This window comes from Rosa rugosa, chromosome 6 (genome assembly GCF_958449725.1).
Source record: "Rosa rugosa chromosome 6, drRosRugo1.1, whole genome shotgun sequence".
Classification (NCBI taxonomy): Eukaryota; Viridiplantae; Streptophyta; class Magnoliopsida; order Rosales; family Rosaceae; genus Rosa; species Rosa rugosa.
In genome coordinates this window covers 53,775,198-53,801,952 of record NC_084825.1, presented here as the reverse complement: position 1 = coordinate 53,801,952, position 26,755 = coordinate 53,775,198, and the positions used below count along the sequence as shown (strand labels likewise).

The window sequence follows — 26,755 nt, the reverse complement described above, 5'->3', positions numbered from 1 at the left end:
GTAACAAAGGGGTGAGGGTAAAATGGTATTAAAAAAAATTAAAAAACAAAAAAAAAATCTTAATTGGGTATTAGAGAAGACCTCCTTAGAGTGTTTTGGGTAAGAGGGAATTAAAAAAACTTAATGGGGTAAGTGGGAAAAAAATCTCTAAAAATGGTGTAAATGGACAAAAACCCTTAATAAAACTGCGAGCCAATACAATATGAGTTGGGTGATGTTTCACTTTCAGCCAAAGTCTTCTCTTTCGGTCGTCTCCTTCTGTGTCTCTCTCCTTCGTTGTTTCCATTACTTGAAACCCCTTTCTCTCGATCGCGTACCATTTCTTTTCCAGTGATTGTGCGTTTGGAGCAGAACTCTGATCACCAATCAGTCACTTTCCAATGCCGTTGAGAGCCCAAGTTAGAGCTTCTGGGGGTTCAGCTTTTCGGTGGAAATACAACGTGTTTTTGAGCTTCCGAGGTGAAGACACACGTAAGGGCTTCACAGACCACTTATACGACAAGTTACAGTGGCGAGGAATTAAGCCTTTCCGGGACGATCCACAACTTGAAAGAGGCACAGCCATCTCTCCGGAGCTCCTCACAGCAATTGAACAATCGAGGTTTGCGATCGTTGTTCTTTCGCCAAACTATGCTTCTTCCACATGGTGCTTGCTTGAACTGTCTAAGATTCTTGAATGCATGGAGGAGAGGGGAACAATTCTGCCAATCTTTTATGAGGTGGATCCCTCTCATGTGAGACATCAAAGGGGCAGCTTTGCTGAAGCGTTTCAAGAACATGAAGAGAAGTTTGGGGAAGATAATAAGGAGGTGGAAGGGTGGAGAGATGCTTTAACCAAAGTGGCCAGTCTCGCTGGATGGACTTCAGAGAGTTATAGGTAAGCTCGAATGACACATAAATAATGTACTTTAATGTTTGAATGCTAGTGAGTGCTTACACACACTATGCCAAATTTTGCAAACATGTGTGAAGTTTTACTCTTGCTAGGAGCATAGAATGCCACTTTATTATTGCGGTTCAGTTCTATCTTACAAGAGAACTTTATATTCAACATGGGATTTGTTATATTCTTGTTGTAGGTACGAAACACAGCTTATCAGAGAGATTGTGCAAGAACTATGGAGCAAAGTGCATACTAGTCTCACAGTATTTGGTTCCTCAGAGAAGTTAGTTGGAATGGATACTAAGTTGGAGGAAATAGATGTTCTTTTAGATAAAGAAGCAAATGATGTTCGCTTTATAGGGATATGGGGGATGGGTGGTATCGGTAAGACAACCCTTGCTAGACTAGTTTATGAGAAAATCTCTCATCAATTTGATGTTTGCATCTTTCTTGATGATGTCAGAAAGGTTTCCGCAACCCATGGTCTAGTTGATCTACAAAAACAAATTCTTTCCCAAATCTTGAAGGAAGAAAATGTTCAAGTATGGAATGTTTATAGTGGAATAACTTTGATAAAGAGATGTTTTTGTAATAAAGCGGTTCTTCTAGTTCTTGACAATGTGGATCAATCAGAGCAATTGGAAAACTTGGTGGGAGAAAAAGACTGGTTTGGTTTAAGGAGTAGAATCATCATTACAACCAGAAACCGGCGTGTACTAGTCACACATGGTATAGAAGAACCATATGAGTTGAAGGGATTAACTGAAGATGAAGCTCTTCAGCTCTTTAGTTGGAAAGCCTTTAGGAACTATGAGCCTGAAGAAGATTATGCAGAACAGTCTAAGAGTTTTGTTAGGTATGCTAGAGGTCTTCCCTTAGCTCTTAAAATTTCGGGGTCTTTCTTGTACAAAAGAAGTTTAGATTCATGGAGTTCTGTATTTCAAAAACTAAAACAAACTCCCAACCCAACAGTTTTTGAAATACTGAAAGTAAGTTTTGATGGACTTGATTATATGGAGAAGAAAATTTTTCTGGACATCGCTTGTTTCCGCGGGCTGTTTCATAATGAGTCTATGATTGAACAAGTATATGGTTCCGAGTTTTGCTCTCGTATTGCAATAGATGTTCTTGTTGAGAAATCTCTCTTAACTATTTCATCATACAGCAGGATATTTATGCATGACTTGATACAAGAAATGGGATGTGAAATTGTTCGTCGAGAGAATGAAGAGCCTGGTGGACGCAGTCGGTTGTGGCTGCGCAACGACATTTTTCATGTATTCACAAAGAATACGGTAAGATTTTGAAAAAATTGAATCACCAAACTTGGTTAGTGCTGTCATTTAATTTAACATGAAACATACTTAATCCTGGAATTATCTGTTATAACAGGGAACAGAAGCCATTGAAGGCATATCGTTACACTTGTATGAATTAGAAGAGGCAGATTGGAATCTTGAAGCCTTCTCTAAAATGTGTAAACTGAAGCTGCTCTACATTCATAATTTGAGGCTTTCTCTTGGCCCAAAATATCTTCCTAATACCTTGAGATTTCTGAACTGGAGTTGGTATCCTTCAAAATCTCTCCCACCATGTTTTCAACCGGAAGAACTTACTGGACTCAGTTTGGTTCATAGTAACATTGATCACCTCTGGAATGGAATAAAAGTAAGTTTATTGTGTAAAACCATAGTTACATGCTCACAACATATGCACAACAATCATAATAAGATTAAGGCTTACCTTCAGCAATAACAGTCATGGATTCCATCTTATGCAGCTGCTAAACACGATCACTGAATATGGTCTTCTGTTACTTACCAACTTGCTTCTCAATGGACAGAACAATATGCAATAGTCGTGGTAGTAATCAGGGACCAATTCATCTGTATATATATGAGACTTAAACCTCAAGAAGCTTCCCATTAAAGCATTCCTTGTCGGTTTAGGTTTCACTATTAGATTCCTAATGTATCACAACTTGTAGCCTTTCTTGTCGACTAAGCAATGGATTACTATCCTTAATGAATTGATACACTATTCATTAAGTTATTAGTATTGATTTACTGTTTGTATCCATGTTAAACTAGGATTGATATTAAGCTAATCATCAATTACTTTATGATGATATGTGTTATGTCCATATTTGATCTTACAATCTCCCCCTTGGACTCATACATATCATGCTCGATGATTTGCACCAGAGAACATCAAAACCTACTTAACTTACTGAAGTGCGCGCCAGATAACAAACTCAAATCGAAAATCCATTCCAACATGGTCAGATCACAGTTACTTATGTAGAGCAAGAAACAGTATACATTTTAACAAAAATGCAGAGTTTCAAAACCACTAACACAAACTTCTGAAATCCACATATGTTCAACCAGAAGTGATACAATATATGTTAATGTGTATCAACAAGTAAACATATATTAGGTCCTACTTTATGTTTCTAAAACTAGAAACTCAAGCAAATTCACTGAACACTGATGGCTTAAAAATATTGCTTGAACCTTATCATCATGCTTCACATGATTTAAGCCATCTGATAGCAAGTATAACTTTAAACACAAAATCGATAATTTTCAGAACATTTAATAAAAGCTGCAGCAATAACCAAAATCTGAAAATACCTCAAAATTTATTAATAATAAAATCTGTCATTACAAACAAGTTGTGATAAATAAAGTCAAAAGATCACAACTAAAAATACAAGAACTCAAAAACCTTAGAAATTTAAATTGCTCCAACTGGATTAACTCTCTACTGAACCTAAGCATCTAGATTAGCTAAAACTCCAATGTTGGCTGTATGCTTCTGGAATGCTGCTACTGACAATGCCTTGGTGAAGGGGTCTGCTAGCTGTGAATTCGTGTCAATGCTCAAAACAGCTATCTCACCATGCTTAACCCTTTCTCTAACACTGTAATACTTTAAATCAATGTGTTTAGAATTATTTGATCTTTTACTGTTCTTGCTAAAGAAAACTGCTGCTTCATTATCACAATAAATCACAAGTGTGCCTGCCACAATGTGACTTAACACTTTGGTCTGCATCAAGAAATTCCTGATCCAAAGTCCTTCACACACAGTTTCATATACTGCAATAAATTCAGCTTGCATGGTGGAGGTTGAAACTAGTGTTTGCTTCATGGTTTTCCAAGCAACTGCACCTCCTGCTAGCATGTACACATATCCACAAGTTGACTTCTTGGAGTCTGGATAGTTCCCTGCGAAATCAGAATCTGAAAATCCAACGAGTTTCAAATCCTCCACTTGCCTATAAACTAGCATGTGACTTTTAGTTTTCTGCAGGTACCTCAACACTTTCTTCCCAGCTACCCAATGTTCATGGCCTGGATTAGATTGAAATCTCGATAAAATCCCTACTGCAAAAGACAAGTCTGGCCTAGTGCAGACTTGTGCATACATGAGACTTCCTACAAGTCTAGCATAAGGCTTTGACTCCATATTTTCTTTCACAACATCACTTTTGGAACTTTGCTTATTGGTTAGTTTATCTCCTTTGGACATGGGGACTTCTCCAGCTGCACACTTCTCCATACCAAATCTCTTCAAAACTTTGGTAATATAATTCTGTTGAGACAAACCAAGTAGTCTCTGTGCTCTATCTCTTTTAATCTCAATGCCTAGTACATAGGATGCTTCTCCTAAGTCTTTCATGTCAAAATTCTTTGACAGAAAGCTCTTGGTGTCTTTGAGCAGTTTGATGTTACTGCTAGCCAAAAGTATATCATCCACATAGAGTACCAGAAAAATAAAATTGTTCCCAACTGTCTTCAAATAAACACACTCATCAACAAGATTCTCTGTAAATCCAAAAGTAGAAATCACAGAATCAAATTTCTTGTACCACTGTCTAGAAGCTTGTTTAAGGCCATAAATTGATTTTCTTAACCTGCATACTAAGTTTTCACTTCCAGCTTGCACAAAACCTTCTGGCTGCTTCATATAAATCACTTCATCTAGTTCACCATTCAAGAAGGCTGTCTTAACATCCATTTGGTGTAGCTCCATATCAAAGTGAGCCACTAAAGCCATGATTATCCTAAACGAGTCTTTTGTAGAAACTGGAGAAAAAGTCTCAGTAAAATCAATGCCCTCCTTCTGTGTAAAACCCTTGGCAACTAATCTTGCTTTATGTCTCTCTACATTGCCATTTGCATCTCTTTTGGTTTTGAAAACCCATTTACAACCTATAGGTTTCTGATTAGGGTCAGGTTCAACTAATTCCCAAACTGCATTTTGGCTCATGGAATCAATTTCTGCTTCCATTGCTAGCTGCCATTGGTGAGATTCATTACTTTCAATAGCCTGGTTAAATGTAGTTGGATCATTGTCCTCTGCACAGTCCATTTCAATTTCTGCTTCTTGCAGATAAACAATGTAGTCACTATCTTCCCCCCCATAAGTTGGTTTTCTTGCTCTCTGTGATCTTCTAGGCTGAGGGTTGACAGGGACTTGATCAGTTACAGGGTCAGTTACTTGACCAGTGACAGTTACTTGGTCAGTGACTTGACCAATGACAGGTACTTGATCAGTTACATGGTCAGTTACATGACCAGGTACAGTTACTTGGTCAGTTACATGGTCAGTGACATGACCAGTTACATGACCGGTTACTTGATCAGGGACAGTTACGTGGTCAGTTACTCGACCAGTGACTCGATCAGTTACATCTTGTTCTAAAGGCAATACAACACTTATATTCTCATCCGACACAATTTCCTCAAAATCTGAGGTTAAATCCTCAAGGTTTGTATTGTGAACTTTTTCACTTAGAAACTTTACTTGATGTGTTTCAAAAATTCTAGGTGAATGATGAGCAGAATATAATTTATAGCCTTTAGATTTATCTGGATAACCTATAAAATAGTAACTAACTGTCTTAGGATCAAGTTTATTCAAGCTTGGATTATAAATCCTAGCTTCTGCATGACATCCCCAAACATGGCAGTGATGAAGACTAGGTTTTCTGCCACACCAAAGCTCAAAAGCAGTCTTTTCTATAGCTTTGCTAGGTGTTCTGTTGCAAATATAATTTGCAGTTTTTAAAGCCTCACCCCACAAAAATTTTGGCAAACCAGTTGTACACATCATGCATCTAACCATGTTCAAAAGAGTCATATTCTTTCTCTCTGCAACACCATTCTGTTGTGGGTTATAGGGTGTTGTATATTGAGCTTTAATTCCATTGTCTTGCAAAAACAAGGCAAATGGACCCTTTTGTTGGCCGGATTCAGTGTACTTGCCATAGAACTCACCCCCTCTATCTGATCTCACTGTTTTGATTTTCTTTTCTAGTTGATTTTCTACCTCAGACTTAAAGATTTTAAAGGCTTTCAATGCTTGTGCCTTTTCTGAAAGTAGATAAATATAACTGTATCTAGAAAAGTCATCAATGAATGTGATAAAATACACATTTCCACAGATAGTTTGATGCCTAAATGGTCCACATATATCGGTGTGTATGAGTTCTAATAAATTTTGGCTTCTATATGCAGTCTTCTTTCTAGTATTAGTTATTTTTCCCTTAAAGCATTCAACACAGTCTGTTAGATCAGAAAAATCAAGTTCATTTAGGATGTTGTTTTTCACCAAAATTTTCAGTCTCTCTTTTGAAACATGGCCGAGTCTTCTATGCCATAAAAATGCAGACTTTTCATTTAGTTTGGTTCTTTTAACACCTGTTAAAGTGCTAGTACTGTTGGTGTTATTTTCAACAAGTAAAATTTCTTGTTGAGCCATTGAACAATTTAACTGTAAATAATCATTCATAATAACACCAGAACCAATTTGAACAGAATTTTTAGAAATAAGAATTCCATTACTATCCATAACAAGTCTACAACCAGATTTTACTAAAAGAGAAACTGAAACCAAATTCCTTCTCATGGAAGGTACATAAAAAACATTGTCCAGAACTAATAATTTTCCTAATCCTAAATCGAGCTTTAAGGTTCCAATAGCCTTGACTGCCACTCTCATGCCGTTGCCTACACACAGGTTCACTTCATCACTTTTTGGGATTCTCCTCCTTATGAATCCCTGCAAAGAATTAGTAATATGAATAGGTGAGCCTGAATCTATCCACCAAGACTGTGGTTCAACATTTATAAGATTAATTTCTAAGGAAAAAACTGTATTAGAAAAAATCTTACCCTTTTTGGCTAACCAATTCTTATAGCCAGTGCAGTCCTTTTTCATGTGTCCTACTCTTTTGCAAAAGTAGCACTTGAACCTGAATGGCCTGTTTTCCTTGGCCACTGCAGCTGTTGAACTCTTAGTTATGGCTTTGGTAGGCTTGAGCTTGTTCTGGGGCTTTTTCCTTTTAGGCTTCTCAATGAGGTTAATGGTTGTAGCAGGTTCCTTTTCTTCCTTGATCCTAGATTCCTCATCCACACAGATGGATATAAGTTCATCTAGAGTCCAGTTTCCCTTTTGAGAGTTGTAACTGGTCCTAAGATGACTAAAACTGTTAGGCAAGGAATGTAGTGCATAATGCACTACTTGCTCATCCCTAACCCCCATTAAGAGTTCCCTGAGTCTGCCATTTATATTGATCATCTTCATAATATGCTCTCTAACTCCCCCTGAACCCATGTACTTTAGATCATGAAACTCCTTGGTTAGCCTAGCTGCTTCTGCTTTTTCACTTTCTTTAAACTTAGCACCTATGAGTTCCAGAAAATCTGATGCTAGCTCAGGCTCTTCTATACTTCCCCTGACAGTCTTAGACATAGATGTTCTAATGAGGTTCTTAGCCATTCTATTGGATCTATGCCACTTCTTGTAAAGGTCAGTATCTTTCTTGGTGCTCTTTTCATTTAACTCTTCAGGCTTATTCTCAGTAAAGCAGTAGTCTATGTTCTCATGCATTCCCATATAATTTTCCACAGAGTCTAGCCAAGCTCTATAGTTGGTTCCAGTTAACATCAAGACACTGTTCAAGTTCATGTAAGAGTTACCTAAGGAGCAAAACAAAAATTCGAGTGAGTTCTCAGTTTGTAAAGAAAATATGTTTAAGTTTTCTGTGTTTTATTTAGCTTTAAGTAACCAAAACAAGAACATACAGAAAACCTAAGCAACCATACTTGCATTCATGTCAGTCCATAACAAAAACAATATTAAGCATCACTTTTGAGCAGAAACTTAATATCCTGGAGTTCTTTATCAATATGCCATGTTCAATGAAAACAAGTTATCCAAAGAAATTTATCCACATCTTTAGACAGAAGAAAAATTTCTAAGTATCCGTATTTATTTTCATCAAGCATGCATACTGCTGTTTTGTATTCTAAAACCATACTTAACCACTTCTTTGGAAGATAAAACTGAAGCATAGTTTTAAAACACAAAACACAATTTCAGTTTTGTTACTCGATCAGGTACAGTTACTTGGTCAGTTGCTTGGTCAGTTACTTGACCAGTTACACGTACCTGATCAATGTTTTCTGCCAACATCAATGAAGGATGCTTTGTGCATCATAATCACTTATGCCAACAGAAAACCACAAAACATATGAGCTCTTTTACTTTACATTCTATCCAGATTCATCCTTGTAAGAAAATTAAGCTCTTGTATCTGTCAACTTTAACGTGTAAACAAAATCTGGGAGATTTCTGTTCTTCATACAATTTTACACAATCACAGATACAATACCATATCATCAATCAATTCAACATGCATATTCAAGCATAACCAAAATTGATTCGATTCCAAGAAACCACAGAACAATCAAGAAATTGTAAATTTCATCCGGTCACCATCTACTTTAACCTAACGCACGCCGGGAATGCAACTAGGGTTCTTGGGCACAATCAAAAATTCAATTATCATGCTATGAATCAAAATCAATCTCACAGAAAAACCTGTTTTTTGCTTTTTCCCCAATTTGCTGCTAAAAAATCATAGCGGAAGCGTGAATTTTATAATTAACCAGATGCAGCAGTCGACTTAAGTAACTTACCTTGATCAGGTACCTGACCAGTTACTTGGTCAGTTACCTGGTCAGTTACTTACTTGGTCAGATACCTGACCAGTTACATGACCAGTGACTTGGTCAGTAACCTGATCAATTACTTGACCCGTAAAGCAATTACTTGACCCGTAAAGCAAAAAACTCTTAAAAAATTTTATGTTTGTTTTGCAAAACCCTAAAACGATTTTTCATATTTGTGAGCCTATGCTCTGATACCAATTGTAAAACCATAGTTACATGCTCACAACATATGCACAACAATCATAATAAGATTAAGGCTTACCTTCAGCAATAACAGTCATGGATTCCATCTTATGCAGCTGCTAAACACGATCACTGAATATGGTCTTCTGTTACTTACCAACTTGCTTCTCAATGGACAGAACAATATGCAATAGTCGTGGTAGTAATCAGGGACCAATTCATCTGTATATATATGAGACTTAAACCTCAAGAAGCTTCCCATTAAAGCATTCCTTGTCGGTTTAGGTTTCACTATTAGATTCCTAATGTATCACAACTTGTAGCCTTTCTTGTCGACTAAGCAATGGATTACTATCCTTAATGAATTGATACACTATTCATTAAGTTACTAGTATTGATTTACTGTTTGTATCCATGTTAAACTAGGATTGATATTAAGCTAATCATCAATTACTTTATGATGATATGTGTTATGTCCATATTTGATCTTACATATTGCAGAAGTAAAATTAAATTTTAAAGTTCAGGCATGGAAGCTGATTGTTCTACTATTCTTCATGTTTTCTACAGTACTTAGGCAAGTTGAAATCCATCGATCTTAGTTACTCAAGAAACTTGAGAAGGACCCCAGATTTCACAGGTATTCCAAATCTTGAGAAGTTGGTTCTGGAAGGTTGTCCCAATTTAGTTAAAATTCATCCATCCATTGCATTGCTGAAGAGACTCAAAATTTGGAATTTTAGAAACTGCAGAAGTATAAAGAGTCTACCAAGTGAAGTAAATATGGAGTTTCTTGAAACATTTGATGTGTCCGGCTGCTCAAAACTGAAAATGATTCCAGAATTTTTGGGGCAAACGAAAAGATTATCAAAGCTTTGTTTAGGTGGGACTGCTGTTGAGAAACTGCCTTCATCAATTGAGCACTGCAGTGAGAGTTTGATGGAGCTTGATTTGAATGGAATTGTTATAAGAGAGCAGCCACACTCCTTTTTTCTTAAGCTGCAGAATCTCATAGTAAAATCTTTTGGCTTATTTCAAAGAAAGATTCCTCAACCTTTGATTCCTCTGGTAGCGTCCTTGAAGCAGTTCTCTTCTTTGACGAAATTAAAGCTGAATGACTGTAATCTCAGTGAAGGAGAAATTCCCAATGACATTGGTTCTCTGTCCTCCTTAGAGTGGTTGGAACTCAGAGGAAACAATTTTGTTAGCCTTCCTGCAAGTATTTATTTGCTTTCTAAGCTTAAAGGTATTGATGTGGAGAATTGCAAAAGGCTTCAACAATTGCCAGAACTTCCGGCAAGTGATGACTTATGCGTGACGGCCGACAATTGTACTTCCTTACAAGTGTTTCCAGATCCACCAGATTTGCGCAGATTACGGCACTTTAAACTCACTTGCATCAATTGCTTGAGTATGGTCGGTAACCCCGTATTATATTCAGTGGTGAAGCGGCTGCTTGAGGTAGATACTCCTCTCTCGGTTCATATGCAGGATTTCTATTTCCGGTTTGTAATTCCTGGAAGTGAAATTCCTGAGTGGTTCAATAATCAAAGTGTGGGAGACTCGGTAACTGAGAAGTTACCTTCGGATGCATGTAATATCAAGTGGATTGGGGTTGCTTTGTGTGCTCTATTTGTACCTCAAGACAATCCGTCTTCCGTTCCTGAAAACCGTCTGTTAAATCCTGATTTCTGTTTCATTACTTGGACTTGGAACCGGGTAAGTTACGGTTTCAGTGTAAGACAAATTGTTTCAGATCACCTTTTTTTAATTGTTTTGCCCATGTTTAACTGGAAACCTGAGAACTGTCTGAAGGACACAGACATTGAGGTTGAATTTTTCTTCGAAACCGCTCGAGCCGTAGGAAGCAACAGATGCATGAAGGTAAAGAAATGTGGGGCCCGTGTATTGTACGAGCACGACATGGACGGGCTGGTAGTAAAGTGAACCAATCCAAGAGCAGCATTTGTCTTTACCAGGGTATGGATGAACAAGAAGGTGCCATGGTTAAGGCAACACAAGAGGCAGCAACAAGTGGAAGTGGTGGCTCTGACGACGAATATTACTATGCAGAAGAATGAAGGAATTTCAGAAGACTTGCACTGTCTTGCTTTGTGCTTGGTTTAACCACCCAGTGCCTCGAAGCAAAAGTACGTGAAAGGCCAACACTGCTATTCTCACTAATAATAAGAAGTGACCATTTCAAATTATGACTCCTAGTTGCAACTGGGTATTCTCAACATCTTTCCTCTCTCTCATGTGCTTTTATGTCGGGACACATATATTTTATCATTTGCTCTGCCATCTTAATCAATAACATGACTGTAGAAAACTGAATCAAGACGTTTTGTCTTGTGGTAATCTTGTTTCAGAGGTTTCATCTTTCAAGCTAGTGAAAGAAGATCAGAACTGACGCAAATGCATGTTTCAGCTTATAATGTCACAAGCTTTAATAAGATTATGAGAAGGACATAAAGTAAAGGTGTAATTTTACAACCTTCTTCACGTCTTTGATATCATCAAGATTGAGCATGAAGCCACTGGAATGGCAGGTCGTTTTCCCTTTCGATCTCTGTTGGGGGAAGAAGCCACTGAGCATGAAGCGGAGTGAAGCTGAAAGTTCCAAATTTTGAAGGTCCTTTTTGTTTGGGCAAGAGCAGAAGGACCAATTTACAAGTGAAAAACCATATACTAGTGTTGGATATAAAACAATAAAATTGTCCAAAAAAGAAAGAGAACACAAAACCAAAGTCAATACATACGTTACATTTATTTTCTGTCATTGAACCATCTAGTCCATCATTTACATTCATCACACCACTAAACTAAAAGAACAATGATTTGGATGAGAGTTCCAAGGCTAGAGCTCATAGAGGTCTTTCTTGACGGCCACTCGATCATAGACACCTAAAGCTGCACCTTTTGAGCCTTGCACCATAGTTCTAACTATGTTGAGAGTGTTACACTAATGGCCTTACAAATGATTTTAGGCATAAGCTGATCATCCAAATGTTTTATCATTCTCTTCAAGATATTTAAACGAGATGTTTGTATTGATCAAATGATTTCTTACAACTTGTTTATTTACCCCAAAGAAGGAAAATTTTGTTTTAAAAGTGGAATGGTTGACTGTCAGAGATTGGTGCATTGATCTCAGTCTTTCTTTTCACTGCATCAAAAGAATGCTTGACATAGTTTGGATAAAAGAGAGAAGCAACTGTGTAAAACTATCCCCTTAGACATAGGAATATCTGCAAATGAAAATAGTACTCAAATCCAACCAAAAGCACTCATTTTTACATTGATAGCAATACTTCCTCTGAGCTTCCTCTACCACTGATTTTTTCTTAAGATGATACATAACTTTTCCTCACATCTAACCTCAAAAGAGTATGCTCTGGAACTATGAACAATTCATGATATCTTCACTTTTTAGCTCAGAATATCGAAACTCTGCTCTATCACCTCTAGCACACAGACATCAACTTCTTCCAGATGATTGTCCTGCCTAAATACTTTCCAACCAGCACCTGAAATTGTCACTGAAATGGAGTTGGTATCCTTCAAAATCTCTCCCACCAGGTTACAACAATTATGCACATGGTAGGATTAGCTTCACAACACAATTAGTAAGCTATTGCATAAAATGAGGACAACCAAAGAAGAAGAAACAAAATCCTTAATATTTGATGCACAGACATATTATCCAATTTTTTGACATTCAACTATTCTAATTCTCCCAAATACTAACTGCGACTAATAGATTACTAATTGTGTTGTGAAGCTAATCCTACCATGTGGGAAAGATTATAGAACATAGCGTTCTGGCCATTAGAATAGAAAAGCGCATTTCACGAGTAAGAGACGAGCACATATTAAAATAACACAATTGAAGAGCAGCTGCATTTTTCATTACATTCTCAACAAGAGTATAGGACAATCAGCTGAGGAGGTAAAATACATGGGAAACTAAGAATAATTCCTTAATCTTATAACCAAGAGAGTATAGGACAATATTTTCAAAGAAAGCATTGACATACTGAATAGTGTTAGGATCTTTGCAAACATGGACTTCACACACACATAAATGGCTTCAAAACTTGAATACAACAAAATGTGGGAAGCATCTCATAAATGAAATTGAACTATCAAGAAGATATATAAAATCTGCCACTTGTTACAATGCAATACATTTATCAGGGAAGGGGAGGGGGTTGCATTTATGATTGAATCATAAGAGAAACAATCAGGAGTGCAATAACAAATTTGTATGTGCGTGTTTGAGAGAGAGAGAGAGAGAGAGAGAGAGAGTCTGAAGGTCGAGTACGAGGCTCACTTGTTGATTTATAAGAGCACTTGTTTATGAACTGCAAAGTTGCACCCACATAAAGAAGACAAGCTGTCGGTAGCCTTACATTACACAATTTAGTATCAGAATGAATTCAAACCCAAGTTTACCTTACAGGAGCCTAAAAAACTCAAAAAATTAACAATTATTAGTACAGAACATAGATATCCCCAGTTCTATGTGAACTGAAACACTCACTTCCATATTCAAAACTGTTGATTCGATCAAGCTCATATTTGAATAAGGGAAACAACAAAACCGACTGTGAAATAAAAATTAAATGAAGTTCAATTACAAACCTAGGAGGCTAGAAACAGATTTATAATAGCAACCAGTCGAAAGTTAACAAGTTCATCAGTAACTCTCAATCTTCGAAACAATATGCTACTATCTTCAACAATGCCAGTAAATTATCTCAATCCGTAAGCAACTCTAAAGCATCAATCATAAAGAAACATTAAACGAAGCATTACATAGTTTCTAAATAACAACCTTTCCAACTATCCATTATCCTCATTTCCAGGACTTGTTTACTTCAGCCTTTCCTAAAATGATCATCTTCAACTCTAAACATTAAAAACCAACCCATAAACCCTAAACTCAATGAAACTTTCCATTTACAAGATAATATAGAAACTAAATAACTACTCATTCTAAATTAGGTGAAGCTAGTTTGCGCACTAAGACTACTGTTCCCATAAACCCTATCTCAGCTTCAATGCGGTGATCTAAGGTTCTGCTGATATAGTGTAGTCCTAACAGTACCATACACAATAGAACAGTAGAAGCCGTAATTGCACTCCTAACACCAGAAACCTCACCCAATTTTCAAATGCAGGAAAGATTTCATGAGAAACAGAACAGAGCACTCACCTCTGCGCCTGTAGGTGCTCAGTCTTGCTCCCCTATTCCAGCTTCACCAAGCAATTACATCATTCAGCACACAAATCACAATCGAAATTTCCCAATTCAATCAGCAATATCCAAAATTATCTCAAATTTTCAACAATTCAATACTCCAGATCACTCTAATTCATTGAATACTGATCCGTTACCTTTCGTTTGAGCCCCTGCAACCTGGAGACGAGGAATTGAGGTGACGTAACGGCGTCGTCGCAGAGCATGTCGTCGCGGTCGGCGGCTTTGGTCACTTTATTGATGACGGCGGACATCTCCTTCTCGTCGACGCGGTGGTTGGCGCGGATCGTCGGAGCCGGAACCCGAGGTCGGTGGTGCGGTTGGAGGTACGCGAGGGATTGGAGGAGCACAGCCGAGGCGGACTCGACGGAGGCGACATTGTGGCGGGGGATCCGATGCCGGCGCTGCTCATCGTTTCGGGCGGTTTAGGGCTTAGGCTGGTGAGGGCTTCCATTTGCTGTTTGAGAGTTGAGAGGTTCGGAGTTCAAATCTTCACTATTTTACATGTTGAAAGAATCGACATGATATGGATCACATTGTTTTCAACACCGTTTCTTATTGTTCCATTTCTGCTGCAAGTCTTTATTATAGAAAAAAAAAAACACTCATTCAGAACTTGTTTGTTTACCAAAAGAGAGGAATTTTTTTTCTGAAAGTGTATATGGTTGAATGATTCAAAGGTTATTGCACTGATCTCACACAATCTCTTTCTCTTTTCTAGATGAGATACTTTGGATACAATAAGAGGAACATTCGCTAATGAAAATTGCACTCAAATCCAACTCAATTTTACATTAATAGCAATACTTCCTCTGAACTCCATCTATCACTAATCTAAACTAATTAATTTTTCCTCATATCTAACCTCACAAGCGTATGATATGGAACCATGAACAATTTATGCTTAGTTAGTCTTCAATTTTCAGCCGGAATATGGAGACTCTGCAGGTACGTTCTACTCTATCATCACCGTCTCTATAGGCAGTGTATTCAGCAGTCCAACTTCTGTCTAGATGTGCCTTCTCTACCGAAAGGTACCATGGCAAAAGATGTTCTTATATCCTGCAATTGAAAAACTAATGGTTGTTATCGACTTGATTATCTAACATGTTCCTCCTCGAAGGGGTGCATTGTGCCCAACTTGTTAATTTCTTTCATTATACAAAGGATTGTTGAGACAACTTACCAAACGATAGCTTAAGAATGAAGTTGTTATTCGTAGCTAAAGATTACTAACTAAAGCAGAATAAAAATTTCAATATATATGTACCTCCTCCACGAATAGGGTATTCGATTTCAATATCATTCCAACCCAAGATGCGTAGTTGGAAATGGGAATGTTCTCCTTCGTCAAATCCTTGGTCAAATCTGTAAAAGTTGCCAAACTCCTCCCATCAATTCTCTAACCATATTCGCTGACGACGAGATGATTGTTTCAATTGTATTTCCCAAGGCTTTCCACAATTTGGAACTTTGAGGAAGATATGTTCATCAGCCATTTTGTCTCCATGCTTCCCCATCACTGCATGTTTAAGTTTCTGTACGTGTTTGTATAAGTAAATTCTAATGTCATATATATAACAGCATTATGCAGCAAAATAAATTAAATAACATATATCAAATGACCAATATGTTAAACAGCATTGCCAAAACAAGCCTCAAATAGATGAGAAGATGAACATACAGCTAAAAGCCAAGGCCAAGGGAATATAAGCCCAATAAAGGCGAAAACTTGTTATGCGAAACAAGCCTCAAACTCATTACAATGCTGCTTCTTGCCTGTGTGCATGTACACAAATGCCTGGATTGCAAATGTACACCTAGCTACCCCAAACTGAATTGTAGTGAAGTTAAACAATTGACATTTCCATACCAAGCCACAAACTGAGAGAATACAACAAAATAAAGCAGATCAGGTAAATCGATACTCATTTCCCTTTGCCACTCTACTAGTAAAGTTTGTCTTAGCTCAACTTCCATTGCCAAAGGACTATAACCAAAACCAAAAATTGATCATAAAATGCATGTAGTTTCTTCCATTTCTTTTATAAAAAATAAAAAAATCAACACATAAAATAAACATGTACAGGTCTCAATCTTCAAGAACAAGTAACATGAGAAATATTAAGTAAATGTATGTTCTTCAAAAGAAAAAGGAATGTAAAGGTTTCGACTTTCAAGCTGAAGAAAGTTCAAAAATCAAGCAGATTATTTTTCTTGGCTAACAAATGAGAAACAAAATAATGTAAAAATTTCAACTTTCAAATTTCAAATTTTTCTTGGCTAACAAATGGATCCCGTGGTGTCTTGCGGCGGTTGGAGGGGAGGTCGGGCGCGATGGATTGTAGGATCGGATCGATGGGTTGACGGGTTGGTGGAGGGAAACGGAGCGGAGGCGGATCTTTGCTGGATCGGAGTGGGGATTGCTGGGCGGTTTCACGACGGTGGATTGGGTGTAGCAGAGCCACTCCGGGTTGGTGGATCGGGATCGCTGGTTGGTGGTGGGTTGGAGGAGGGCGGACGTGCTTGCCTGTTTATTGGATTGGATTTTCGATCTGGATTTGGGCCATACGGGTTTGGGAGTTTGATGGGGTGTGGGATCCTCGCTGTTGGTCCATCAGCGGCGGGGCGGCGTTGGGGGTGAGGGTCCGACCTTGGGGGAAGTGCGGCGGCGGTGGCGAGGTGCAGCTGCTAGCTTGGACCAGGAGGGTTGGATACGATTCCTTTACTGATCTGGTCTTTTGGGCTTGGATACTGTCTGTGGGCCCTCGCTGGGCTGGAGTTTGGGTTTGGGCTTACTTTGTGGGCCTTGCCCTATGTTTTATTTTATTTCAAGTTTTTACTTATTTATGTTGTTTAGCACGGTGTTGGGAGAAGGCGGACATGGGTGTTGCCTGTCACTGGCCTGACGGCGGTGGTGACACGATGGTGGTGGCGCGGTGGGCCCTTGTTGGTGGGCAGTTATTACTAGTTTTTAGGGCTTGGTCTTTTGGTTTTGTTTTTCAGTAATAAGTTTTAATTGTTGGGTCGGTGCACTACAACTATTGGCATGGGCAATCTTCTCTTCGGCGGTCTAGAGGGTCGTTCCTGTTCTGGAGTTGGGTCAGCAGTGGTGGCGAAAATGTCTGGCTGTGGCATACTAGCATAGACAATCATCCTTGGCCTTCTAGTGGGTCGTTCCTTTCTGGTTTCGGGTTGGAGGTGATGGCGATTTGGAGCATCTGTGGATTGCCGGTGTTGACATTAAGGTGGCAATGGAGTTGGGTTTAGTTTAGTCTCAGGTCTGATGGTCCAACATTTCAATTTGGTCGGGTTCGAAGTCACAATCAGTGTAGACTTGGTCGATCAAAGGCAGGTCAGGAGGACTCTGGGTGGCGAGTTAGTGTTGACATAGTTGTGAGTTAGGCATTCACTGCTCCTGCGCATGTTGTCTCTGTCTTTTAGTTGATGTGCAAGTTTTGAGTCTGTCGTTGAGTCGGGGTTTTTTGACTCCATCAGTCAGTCATTATGGATTTCTAGTGTGAAGTCCAGTGGCAATTTCTGTGTAAGAGATGTTGCCCAAACTCATTGTAACCAGTTCATTATTAATGAAGTTCTTTCTTGATCAAAAAAAAAAAGCTAGAAAATGAAGAAAATGCATTTTTTTTTTTTTTTGGTTTTAAAGAATAACTGAGAAAAGAAACTACAAACTTAACTTCTAAGCTAAAATCGTTGAAAAGCAAATGCATGCTTCTAAATTCTAAAGGTTTCAACTTTCAAAGCAAATGCATTTTTCAGCTTACAAAATATACAAGCTTGAAGAAGATTATGAGAAAAAACAAGCAAACATGTCAATACACAACCTTTGACATATACAACCTTCTACCGAATCCAACTTGCGGACAAATACGGTGAGATGCTAAAGAACGTCTAGACCTTCCTCCCTTGTTTTACCGAATAAATCATTTATCTTAGTTGAAATAGTCATAGATTGAGATTACATGAAGGCAAGGCTGTAGTAATTCCATGCTCTTTTCTGTACAGGCCACTCTGTTACATCAAAATTAATACCTTTTAATTAATAAATTAGACTGCCTTATCTCCCAGATCCAATAGAATATAAGAGTCGTCTGACCCTACCCAGTTCTCTATTATTGAAAGACTTTTTGTGATGTTTCAGTCAAAGTCTTCTCTTTCCGTCGTTTTCTTCTCTCTCTCCCCTACTTCATTTTGTATGGTCGTTGGACTTATGCATACAACGGATTACAGAGAAATTTCCAATGGATAAGTAGATGTACGTGTCACAATTGGCTTCGCTAATGGTGGGAATGGACCCCGGAATCAATTGACAATGAGATAGTGCACTTCTCTCTCTCTATTATTTCCATGACTTGAAACCCCTTTCTCTCGATCGTGTACAATTTCTTTTCCAGTGATTGTGCGTTTGGAGAAGAACTCTGATCACCACTCACACACTTTCCAATGGCGTTGAGCAGCCAAGTTAGAGCCTCATCGGGTTCAGCTTTCCCGTGGAAATACGACGTGTTTTTGAGCTTCCGAGGTGAAGACACACGCAAGGGCTTCACAGACTACTTATACCATGAGTTGGAGCGGCAAGGAATCAGGACTTTCAGGGACGATCCACAGCTTGAAAGAGGCACAGCCATCTCTCCGGAGCTCCTCACAGCAATAGAGCAATCGAGGTTTGCGATCGTTGTTCTTTCGCCAAACTATGCTACTTCCACGTGGTGCTTGCTTGAACTGTCTAAGATTCTTGAATGCATGGAGGAGAGGGGAACAATTCTGCCAATCTTTTATGAGGTGGATCCCTCTCATGTGAGACATCAAAGGGGCAGCTTTGCTGAAGCGTTTCAAAAACATGAAGAGAAGTTTGGGGAAGGTAATAAGGCGGTGGAAGGGTGGAGAGATGCTTTAACCAAAGTGGCCAGTCACGCTGGATGGGCTTCAAAGGATTATAGGTAAGATTGAATGACACATAAATAACATACTTTAAAGTTTGAATGCTCGTGAGTATTGAAATTTCAAAATATGAGCTTAGATTAGTGAGTGTGACACACACACACACACACAATGCCATGCACATTGAATTATTGAACTAATTGGATGGCTCGCATCTGTGAAGTTTTACCCTATAGGAGCATAGAATGCGCGCCCACTTTATTATTGCGGTTCAGAGAACTTTATATTCAATATGTTCATATATTCAGCATGGGATTTGTTATATTCTTGTTGTAGGTATGAAACACAGCTTATCAGAGAGATTGTGCAAGCACTGTGGAGCAAAGTGCATCCTTGTCTCACTGTATTTGGTTCCACAGAGAAGTTAGTTGGAATGGATACTAAGCTGGAGGAAATAGATGTTCTTTTAGATAAAGAAGCAAATGATGTTCGCTTTATAGGGATATGGGGGATGGGTGGTATGGGGAAAACAACCCTTGCCAGACTAGTTTACGATAATATCTCTCATCAATTTGAAGTTTGTATCTTTCTTGCTAATGTCAGAGAGGTTTCCGCAACCCATGGTCTAGTTCATTTACAAAAACAGATCCTTTCCCAAATCTTGAAGGAAGAAAATGTTCAAGTATGGGATGTTTATAGTGGAATCACTATGATAAAGAGATGTTTTTGTAATAAAGAGGTTCTTCTAGTTCTTGATGATGTGGATCATTCAGAGCAACTGGAAAAATTGTTGGGAGAAAAAGACTGGTTTGGTTTAAGGAGTAGAATCATCATTACAACTAGAGATAGACATGTACTAGTCACACATGATATAGAAAAACAATATGAGTTGAAGGGATTAGAAGAACATGAAGCTCTTCAGCTGTTTAGTTGGAAAGCCTTTAGGAAACATGAGCCTGAAGAAGATTATGCAGAACAGTCTAAGAGTTTTGTTAGATATGCTGGAGGTCTTCCCCTAGCTCTTAAAATTTTGGGTTCTTTCTTGTACAAAAGAAGTCTAGAGTCATGGAGTTCTGCATTTCAAAAACTAAAACAAACTCCCAACCAAAAAGTTTTTGAAATACTGAAAATAAGTTTTGATGGACTTGATGAGATGGAGAAGAAAATTTTTCTGGACATTGCTTGTTTCCGCAGGCTGTATGACAATGAGTCTATGATTGAACAAGTATACAATTCCGAGTTTTGCTCTCGTATTGCAATAGAGGTTCTTGTTGAGAAATCTCTCTTAACTATTTCATTTGACAACCACGTATATGTGCATGACTTGATACAAGAAATGGGACGTGAAATTGTTTGTCAAGAGAATGAAGAGCCTGGTGGACGCAGTCGGTTGTGGCTTCGCAAGGACATTTTTCATGTATTCACAAAGAATACGGTAAGATTTTGAAAAAAAGAAAAAAATTGAATCACCAAACTTGGTTAGCGTTGTCATTTAATTTAACGTGAAACATACTTAATACTGTAATTGACTTTTCTGTCATAACAGGGAACCGAATCCATTGAAGGCATATTGTTAGACTTGGCTGAATTAGAAGAGGCAGGTTGGAATCTTGAAGCCTTCTCTAAAATGTGTAAACTGAAGCTGCTCTACATTCATAATTTGAGGCTTTCTGTTGGCCCAAAATTTCTTCCTAATGCCTTGAGATTTCTGAGTTGGAGTTGGTATCCTTCAAAATCTCTCCCACCATGTTTTCAACCGGATGAACTTACTGAACTCAGTTTGGTTCATAGCAATATCGATCACCTCTGGAATGGAATAAAAGTAATTTATTGAATATCTTCTATTGCACAAATACAATTAAATTTCAAAGTTCATGCATGGAATCTGATTGTTCTAACATTCTTCATGTTTTCTACAGTACTTGGGCAAGTTGAAATCTATCGATCTTAGTTACTCCATAAACTTGACAAGGACTCCAGATTTCACAGGTATTCCAAATCTTGAGAAGTTGGTTCTTGAAGGTTGTACCAATTTAGTTAAGATTCATCCATCCATTGCATTGCCGAAGAGACTCAAAATTTGGAATTTTAGAAACTGCAAAAGTATTAAGAGTCTACCAAGTGAATTAAATATGGAGTTTCTTGAAACATTTGATGTATCTGGCTGCTCAAAACTGAAAAAGATTCCAGAATTTGTGGGGCAAACGAAAAGATTATCAAAGCTTTGTTTAAGTGGGACTGCTGTTGAGAAACTGCCTTCAATTGAGCACTTGAGTGAGAGTTTGGTGGAGCTTGATTTGAATGGAATTGTTATAAGAGAGCAGCCACACTCCCTTTTTCTTAAGCAGAATCTCATAGTATCATCTTTTGGCTTATTTCGAAGAAAGGGTCCTCAGCCTTTGATTCCTCTGTTAGCTTCCTTGAAGCATTTCTCTTCTTTGACGACATTAAAGTTGAATGACTGTAATCTCTGTGAAGGAGAGATTCCCAATGATATTGGTTCTCTGTCCTCCTTAAAGAGGTTGGAACTCAGAGGAAACAATTTTGTTAGCCTTCCTGCAAGCATTCATTTGCTTTCTAAGCTTAGACGTATTAATGTGGAGAATTGCACAAAGCTTCAACAATTGCCAGAACTTCCGGCAAGTGAAGATTTAAGGGTGATAACGGACAATTGTACTTCCTTACAAGTGTTTCCAGATCCACCAGATTTGGGCAGATTAATGTGGTTTGATCTCGAATGCAGGAATTGCTCGAGTTTGGTTGGTTATCAAGATTATTTTTTTTATTCAGTGCTAAAGCGGTGGATTGAGATTGAGGTACTCTCTCGTTGTGATATGATGGTTCATATGCAGGAAACCCGTCGCGGCCCTAAACTGTCTCTCTCGTTTTTAATTCCTGGAAGTGAAATTCCAGAGTGGTTCAATAATCAAAGTGTGGGAGACTCGATAACTGAGAAGTTACCTTCGGATGCATGTAAAGGCAAGTGCATTGGGTTTGCTGTGTGTGCTCTAATTGTAGCTCAAGACGATCCGTCTGCCGTTCCTGAAAACCCCCATTTAGATCCTGATACCTGTCTAATTATGTTTGATTGGGACAAGTATACTTCTTATGGTCAAATATTCAGAGTAAGACAATTTGTTTCAGATCACCTTTGGTTATCTGTTTTGCGAAGCCCTTTATGGGAACTTACTGAGAAGCGTCTGGAGGTTGTCTTCGAAACCACTGGACCTGTAGGAAACAACAGATGCATAAAGGTGAAGAAATGTGGGGTCCGGGCACTGTACGAGCACGACATGGAAGAGCTGATCAGTAAAATGAACAAATCCAAGAGCAGCATTTCTCTTTACCAGGGTATGGATAAACAAGAAGGTTCCATGGTTAAGGCAACACGAGGCAGCAACAAGCGGAAGTGGTGCTCTGACGACGAATATTACTCTGCAGAAGAATGAAACAATTTTAGAAGACACTGTCTTGCTTTGTCCAGTGCCTCGAAGCAAAAATGAAAGGCCAACACTGCTATTCTCACTATTCATAAGAAGTAAGTGACCATTTCACATTTTGACTCCTAGTTGCAACTGGATATTCCTCTCTCTCTTGTGCTCTTATGTCGGGACACATTTTTTCATTTGCTCTGCCATCTTGATCAATAACATGACTTTAGAAAACTGAATCAAGAAGTTTTGTCTTGTGTTAATCTTGTTTCAGAGGTTTCATCTTTCAAGCTAATGAAAGAAGATCAGAACTGAAGCAAATGCATGTTTCAGCTTATAATCTCACAAGCTTTAAGAAGTTACGAGAAAGACATAAGTAAAGGTGTTAGTTAACAACCTTATTCCCGTCTTTGATATCATCAAGATTAACAATCCTGAAGCAGAAGAATGGAGAGTCCTCTGGAACGGCGGGTCGTTTTCCCTTTCGATCTCTGTTGGGCGAAGAAGCCATTGAGCATGAAGCCAAGTGAAGCTGAAAATTCCAAATTTTGAAGGTCATTTCTGTTTGGGCAAGAGCAGAAGAACTTATGCAGAGTTTTTTAACTGAATTGTTCACACTAGAAGGTTCTATAAATTGTTGGTGTCAGTGTTTGAAGACTTGCAAAAGTTGTACTCGACCAAAATCACCACCGTTCTTTCAATTCAAAGGAATGGTGCAGATAATGAGTACAGTTACCAAATGAGAAGGACCAATTTACAAGTGAAAAACCATTTACAAAGTGTTGGATATAAACAATAAAATGTCTAAAAAAGAAAAAGAACTCAAAACCAAAGTCCATACATTTGTTACATTTCTTTTTTGTCATTGAACCATCTAGTCTATCATTTACATTCATCACACCACTAAACTAGAACACTGATTTGGATTTTTGGATGGAGTTCCAAGGCTTGAGAGAGGTCTTTCTCGCCGGCCACTCGATCATAGACACCCAAAGCAGCCACCTTTTGAGCCTGGCACCATAGTTGTAACTATGTTGATAGTGTTAAAGTAATGACTTTACAAATGATTTTAGGCATCATAAGCTGATCATCCACATGTTTTATCACTCTCTTCAAGATATTTAAACGGAATGTTTGTATTGATGAAATGATTTCTGACAACTTTTTTATTTACCCCGAAGAATGAAAAATTTCTTTTAAAAGTGTACATGGTTGAATGTCAAAGATTGGTGCACTGATCTCAGTCTTTCTTTTCACTGCATCAGAAGAATGCTTGACATAGTTTGGATCAAAGAGAGGAGCAACTGTGGAAAACTATCCGGTGAGACATAGGAATAACTGCATATGAAAATAGTACTCGAATCCAACCAAAAGCACTCATTTTTACATTGATAGCAATACTTCCTCTGAGCTTCTTCTACCACTAATCTTTCTTTAAGATGATACTTAACTTTTCCTCACATCTAACCTCAAAAGAATATGCTCTGGAACTATGAACAATTCATGTTATCTTCACTTTTTAGCTCGGAATATCGAAACTCTGCACTTACGTTCCTCTATCACCTCTAGCACACAGACATCACCCTCTTCCAGATGATTGTCCTGCCTAAATGCTTTCCAACCAGCACCTGAAATTATTGCTTGTATTCTTCCGTTACTTCTTTTGTATGAACAACACTGAATTGTCCAAACTTTGTCACCTTGAATATTCTGTAGCGTCAAGTCACAACAAGTGTCTGCTTTATAGAAATGTTCCGAGGCAAAAGCTTGATTTATAAACTGCAAATATGACCAAAAAAATAATGGTTAGTTAATTACGTCACCATCTAACACGTTCCTCCTTGAACGCGTGCACAGTGCCCAAACTCGTTAATTTCTCTCATTATACAAACTAGCGTTGTTCAGAAAAGCTTACCACACGAAAGGCCAAGGTCTTGGCTGGAATTCTGATATCAAGAAATGGCTTATCCGACCTGAAACTGCTCACATCATATTCGTGTTCATCAGCAGAGGATCTTGGGGAAATTGAAATGGCTCTAGCTTCAGCTTCAGATCCTGATACACTCCTTCTTCGTCTTCTGACCTTAGCCCCTGTTTAATTACGATGATTAAGTCAACACAATGCTGTCCATGAGACATTTCTAAGGAAAAACCCTATAGAAGTTGTAAACACCAAACTAACATACATACTTCCACGTTCATCAGCAGAGGATCTGGGGGAAACCGAAATGGCTATAGCTACAGCTTCAGCTCCTATTTCTTTTCTCTCTGGTGTGCTGACATCACCTGCTGTTTTAATTCCCACGGTTAATTCAATAGTGTTGTCCACAACAAATTTTCCAAAGGAAAAATCGTATAAAATTTATAAACGCAAAACTAACAAAAATTTCCATATATGCATACCTCCACTGCGAATAGGGTATTCTATTTCCATATCATCCCAACTATAGATGCTTACTTGAAAATGGGAATTTTCGCCTTCAGAGCTGAAGGTTGCCATATCGCCTTGGTCTAGTAAGTAAAAGCTGGCAAACTCTTCCCATCCCTTCTCTAACCACATTCGGTCACCACGAGGTGATGTTCTCAATTCTATTTTCCAATGTTTTCCACAATTTGGAACCTTAAGGTATATATGGTCTGCCAAATGATGTCCATACTCCCTCACAGCTGCCGGCGGAAGTTCCTGTACATATTTAACAGGTAACTCAGATTAATATGTACAGAAAAACTGTAACATTAGATCACATACAAACAAATATGTATGTAACATCAGTGTGCAGCAACCAAGACCAGCATGTCATATGAAACTAATACCCATTTATCTAATGACCACCATTTTCAATAGCATTGCCAAATCAAGCCTCAAACTTAGTACAATACTACACTTAGACATCGCCACAAATTCAACCACAGTGAACTTAAATTAGAGTGCCAAAACAAGCCGCAAACAGATGAGAACTTGTTAGATTAAAATGCGAAACAATCCTCAAACGCATTATATTACTGGTAAGAGCCTAAGTACATTAATACCTGCGTTACAAATGTGTACCTAGCCACAAACCTGTAGTGAACTTAAACAAAAAACGTGTAATACTTTCAAGCTTATATTCTTCATACAAAATGTACCCACAAAAGAGAAAATGAGAATATAATTTAAGCCGAAATTGTTTAGAAGAAGCAAATGCATGTATATAAACTCTAAAAAGGTTTCAGCTTTCGTGCTAAAGAAGATTAGAACTGAACGAAACGCATGTCCCAGTTGACAAAGCCACAAGCTTTAAGAGCCTTCTGAGACCAAAAAAAAAAAAAACAGAAGCAAAAGTGTAAGTAATTCACAACCTTCTTCCCGTCTTTGAGATCTTCACGACTGAAAATCCTCAAGCAGAAGGCTGGAGAGTTCTCCTGAACGGCATGTCGTTTTCCCTTTCCAGCAAGGGAGCTGGAAGAAGCCATCTGAAGCTGAAAGGTCCAAACTTTGAAGGCCCTTTTTCCCTGGGCAAGAGAGTGAGAATTTCTCAGAGGCTAAAACTTCGAATTGGGCTAAATTCCCAATTGGCTATGACCCAAAAGTGAGTGGAAAAAGAAGTGTGATCAATTGTGAAGAAAGGGTTTTTGTACCAACTCAAACATTGAATTACAGTACAATTTTGTGATGTGTAGATTTGTCTGAGGAAGAAGGAAGGAGAAGAAAAGGACAGAACATGGATGAAGAAGGTTCTGTGTTGTTTGGGAAAGAAAAAAAAAACAAAAGAAATGGGGAAATGGGAAGAGGTAATGACCATTTTATCCTATTCAGATTGCATAATTCCACTGTAGCCGAGTGGTGTTAGTACTGTGTGCCTGACCATCCAATATTCTTGGGAATTTGTATTAGATGTATGAGAAGCTTTAATCACCAAGTGCTTGTTTTTTTTTTTGTTTTTTTTTGCTGGAAATGAATTCTCACAAGTTGCATCGAGGTTTTACATATTGAAAGATCTTTGAGTCTATAAAAGTTTGAAGTTCATGAGTTTATAAATGAGCAATTATTCAATGAGTTTAGGCATCATGAGCACTTCTTCGATGA

At 38.2% G+C, this 26,755-nt stretch overlaps 1 protein-coding gene, 1 long non-coding RNA gene and 2 pseudogenes across 5 annotated transcripts; 2 read left to right on the top strand and 2 right to left on the bottom strand.

Moving 5' to 3' along the window:
* The first annotated feature begins 215 nt into the window (after nucleotides 1-215).
* LOC133715417 (TMV resistance protein N-like) lies at nucleotides 216-11,436 on the top strand (annotated as a pseudogene).
* Nucleotides 11,437-12,313: 877 nt separating this feature from the next.
* LOC133718049 (uncharacterized) lies at nucleotides 12,314-15,736 on the bottom strand. 3 transcript variants are annotated; one of them, XR_009850076.1, is made up of 3 exons: nucleotides 15,630-15,736; nucleotides 14,497-15,421; nucleotides 12,314-14,355 (listed from the first exon to the last, which is right to left on the bottom strand). It is a non-coding gene; the product is annotated as an uncharacterized LOC133718049 (long non-coding RNA). The 3 variants fall into 3 exon arrangements; XR_009850078.1 differs by having other exon boundaries at nucleotides 14,497-14,816; nucleotides 15,630-15,710; XR_009850077.1 differs by having other exon boundaries at nucleotides 12,314-15,421.
* Nucleotides 15,737-18,607: 2,871 nt separating this feature from the next.
* LOC133715416 (TMV resistance protein N-like) lies at nucleotides 18,608-22,722 on the top strand (annotated as a pseudogene).
* A 1,115-nt stretch (nucleotides 22,723-23,837) lies between these two features.
* LOC133715418 (putative B3 domain-containing protein Os04g0346900) lies at nucleotides 23,838-26,432 on the bottom strand. Of its 2 annotated transcripts, none has more exons than XM_062141905.1 (5): nucleotides 26,029-26,432; nucleotides 25,093-25,372; nucleotides 24,880-24,978; nucleotides 24,605-24,780; nucleotides 23,838-24,468 (listed from the first exon to the last, which is right to left on the bottom strand). In XM_062141905.1, exons 1-5 carry the CDS (start codon nucleotides 26,140-26,142, stop codon nucleotides 24,202-24,204), a joined length of 936 nt encoding a protein of 311 aa, XP_061997889.1. In that variant the 5' UTR covers nucleotides 26,143-26,432; the 3' UTR covers nucleotides 23,838-24,201. The 2 variants fall into 2 exon arrangements, with proteins under 2 accessions (XP_061997889.1, XP_061997890.1); XM_062141906.1 differs by having other exon boundaries at nucleotides 24,880-24,975.
* Nucleotides 26,433-26,755: the final 323 nt, after the last annotated feature.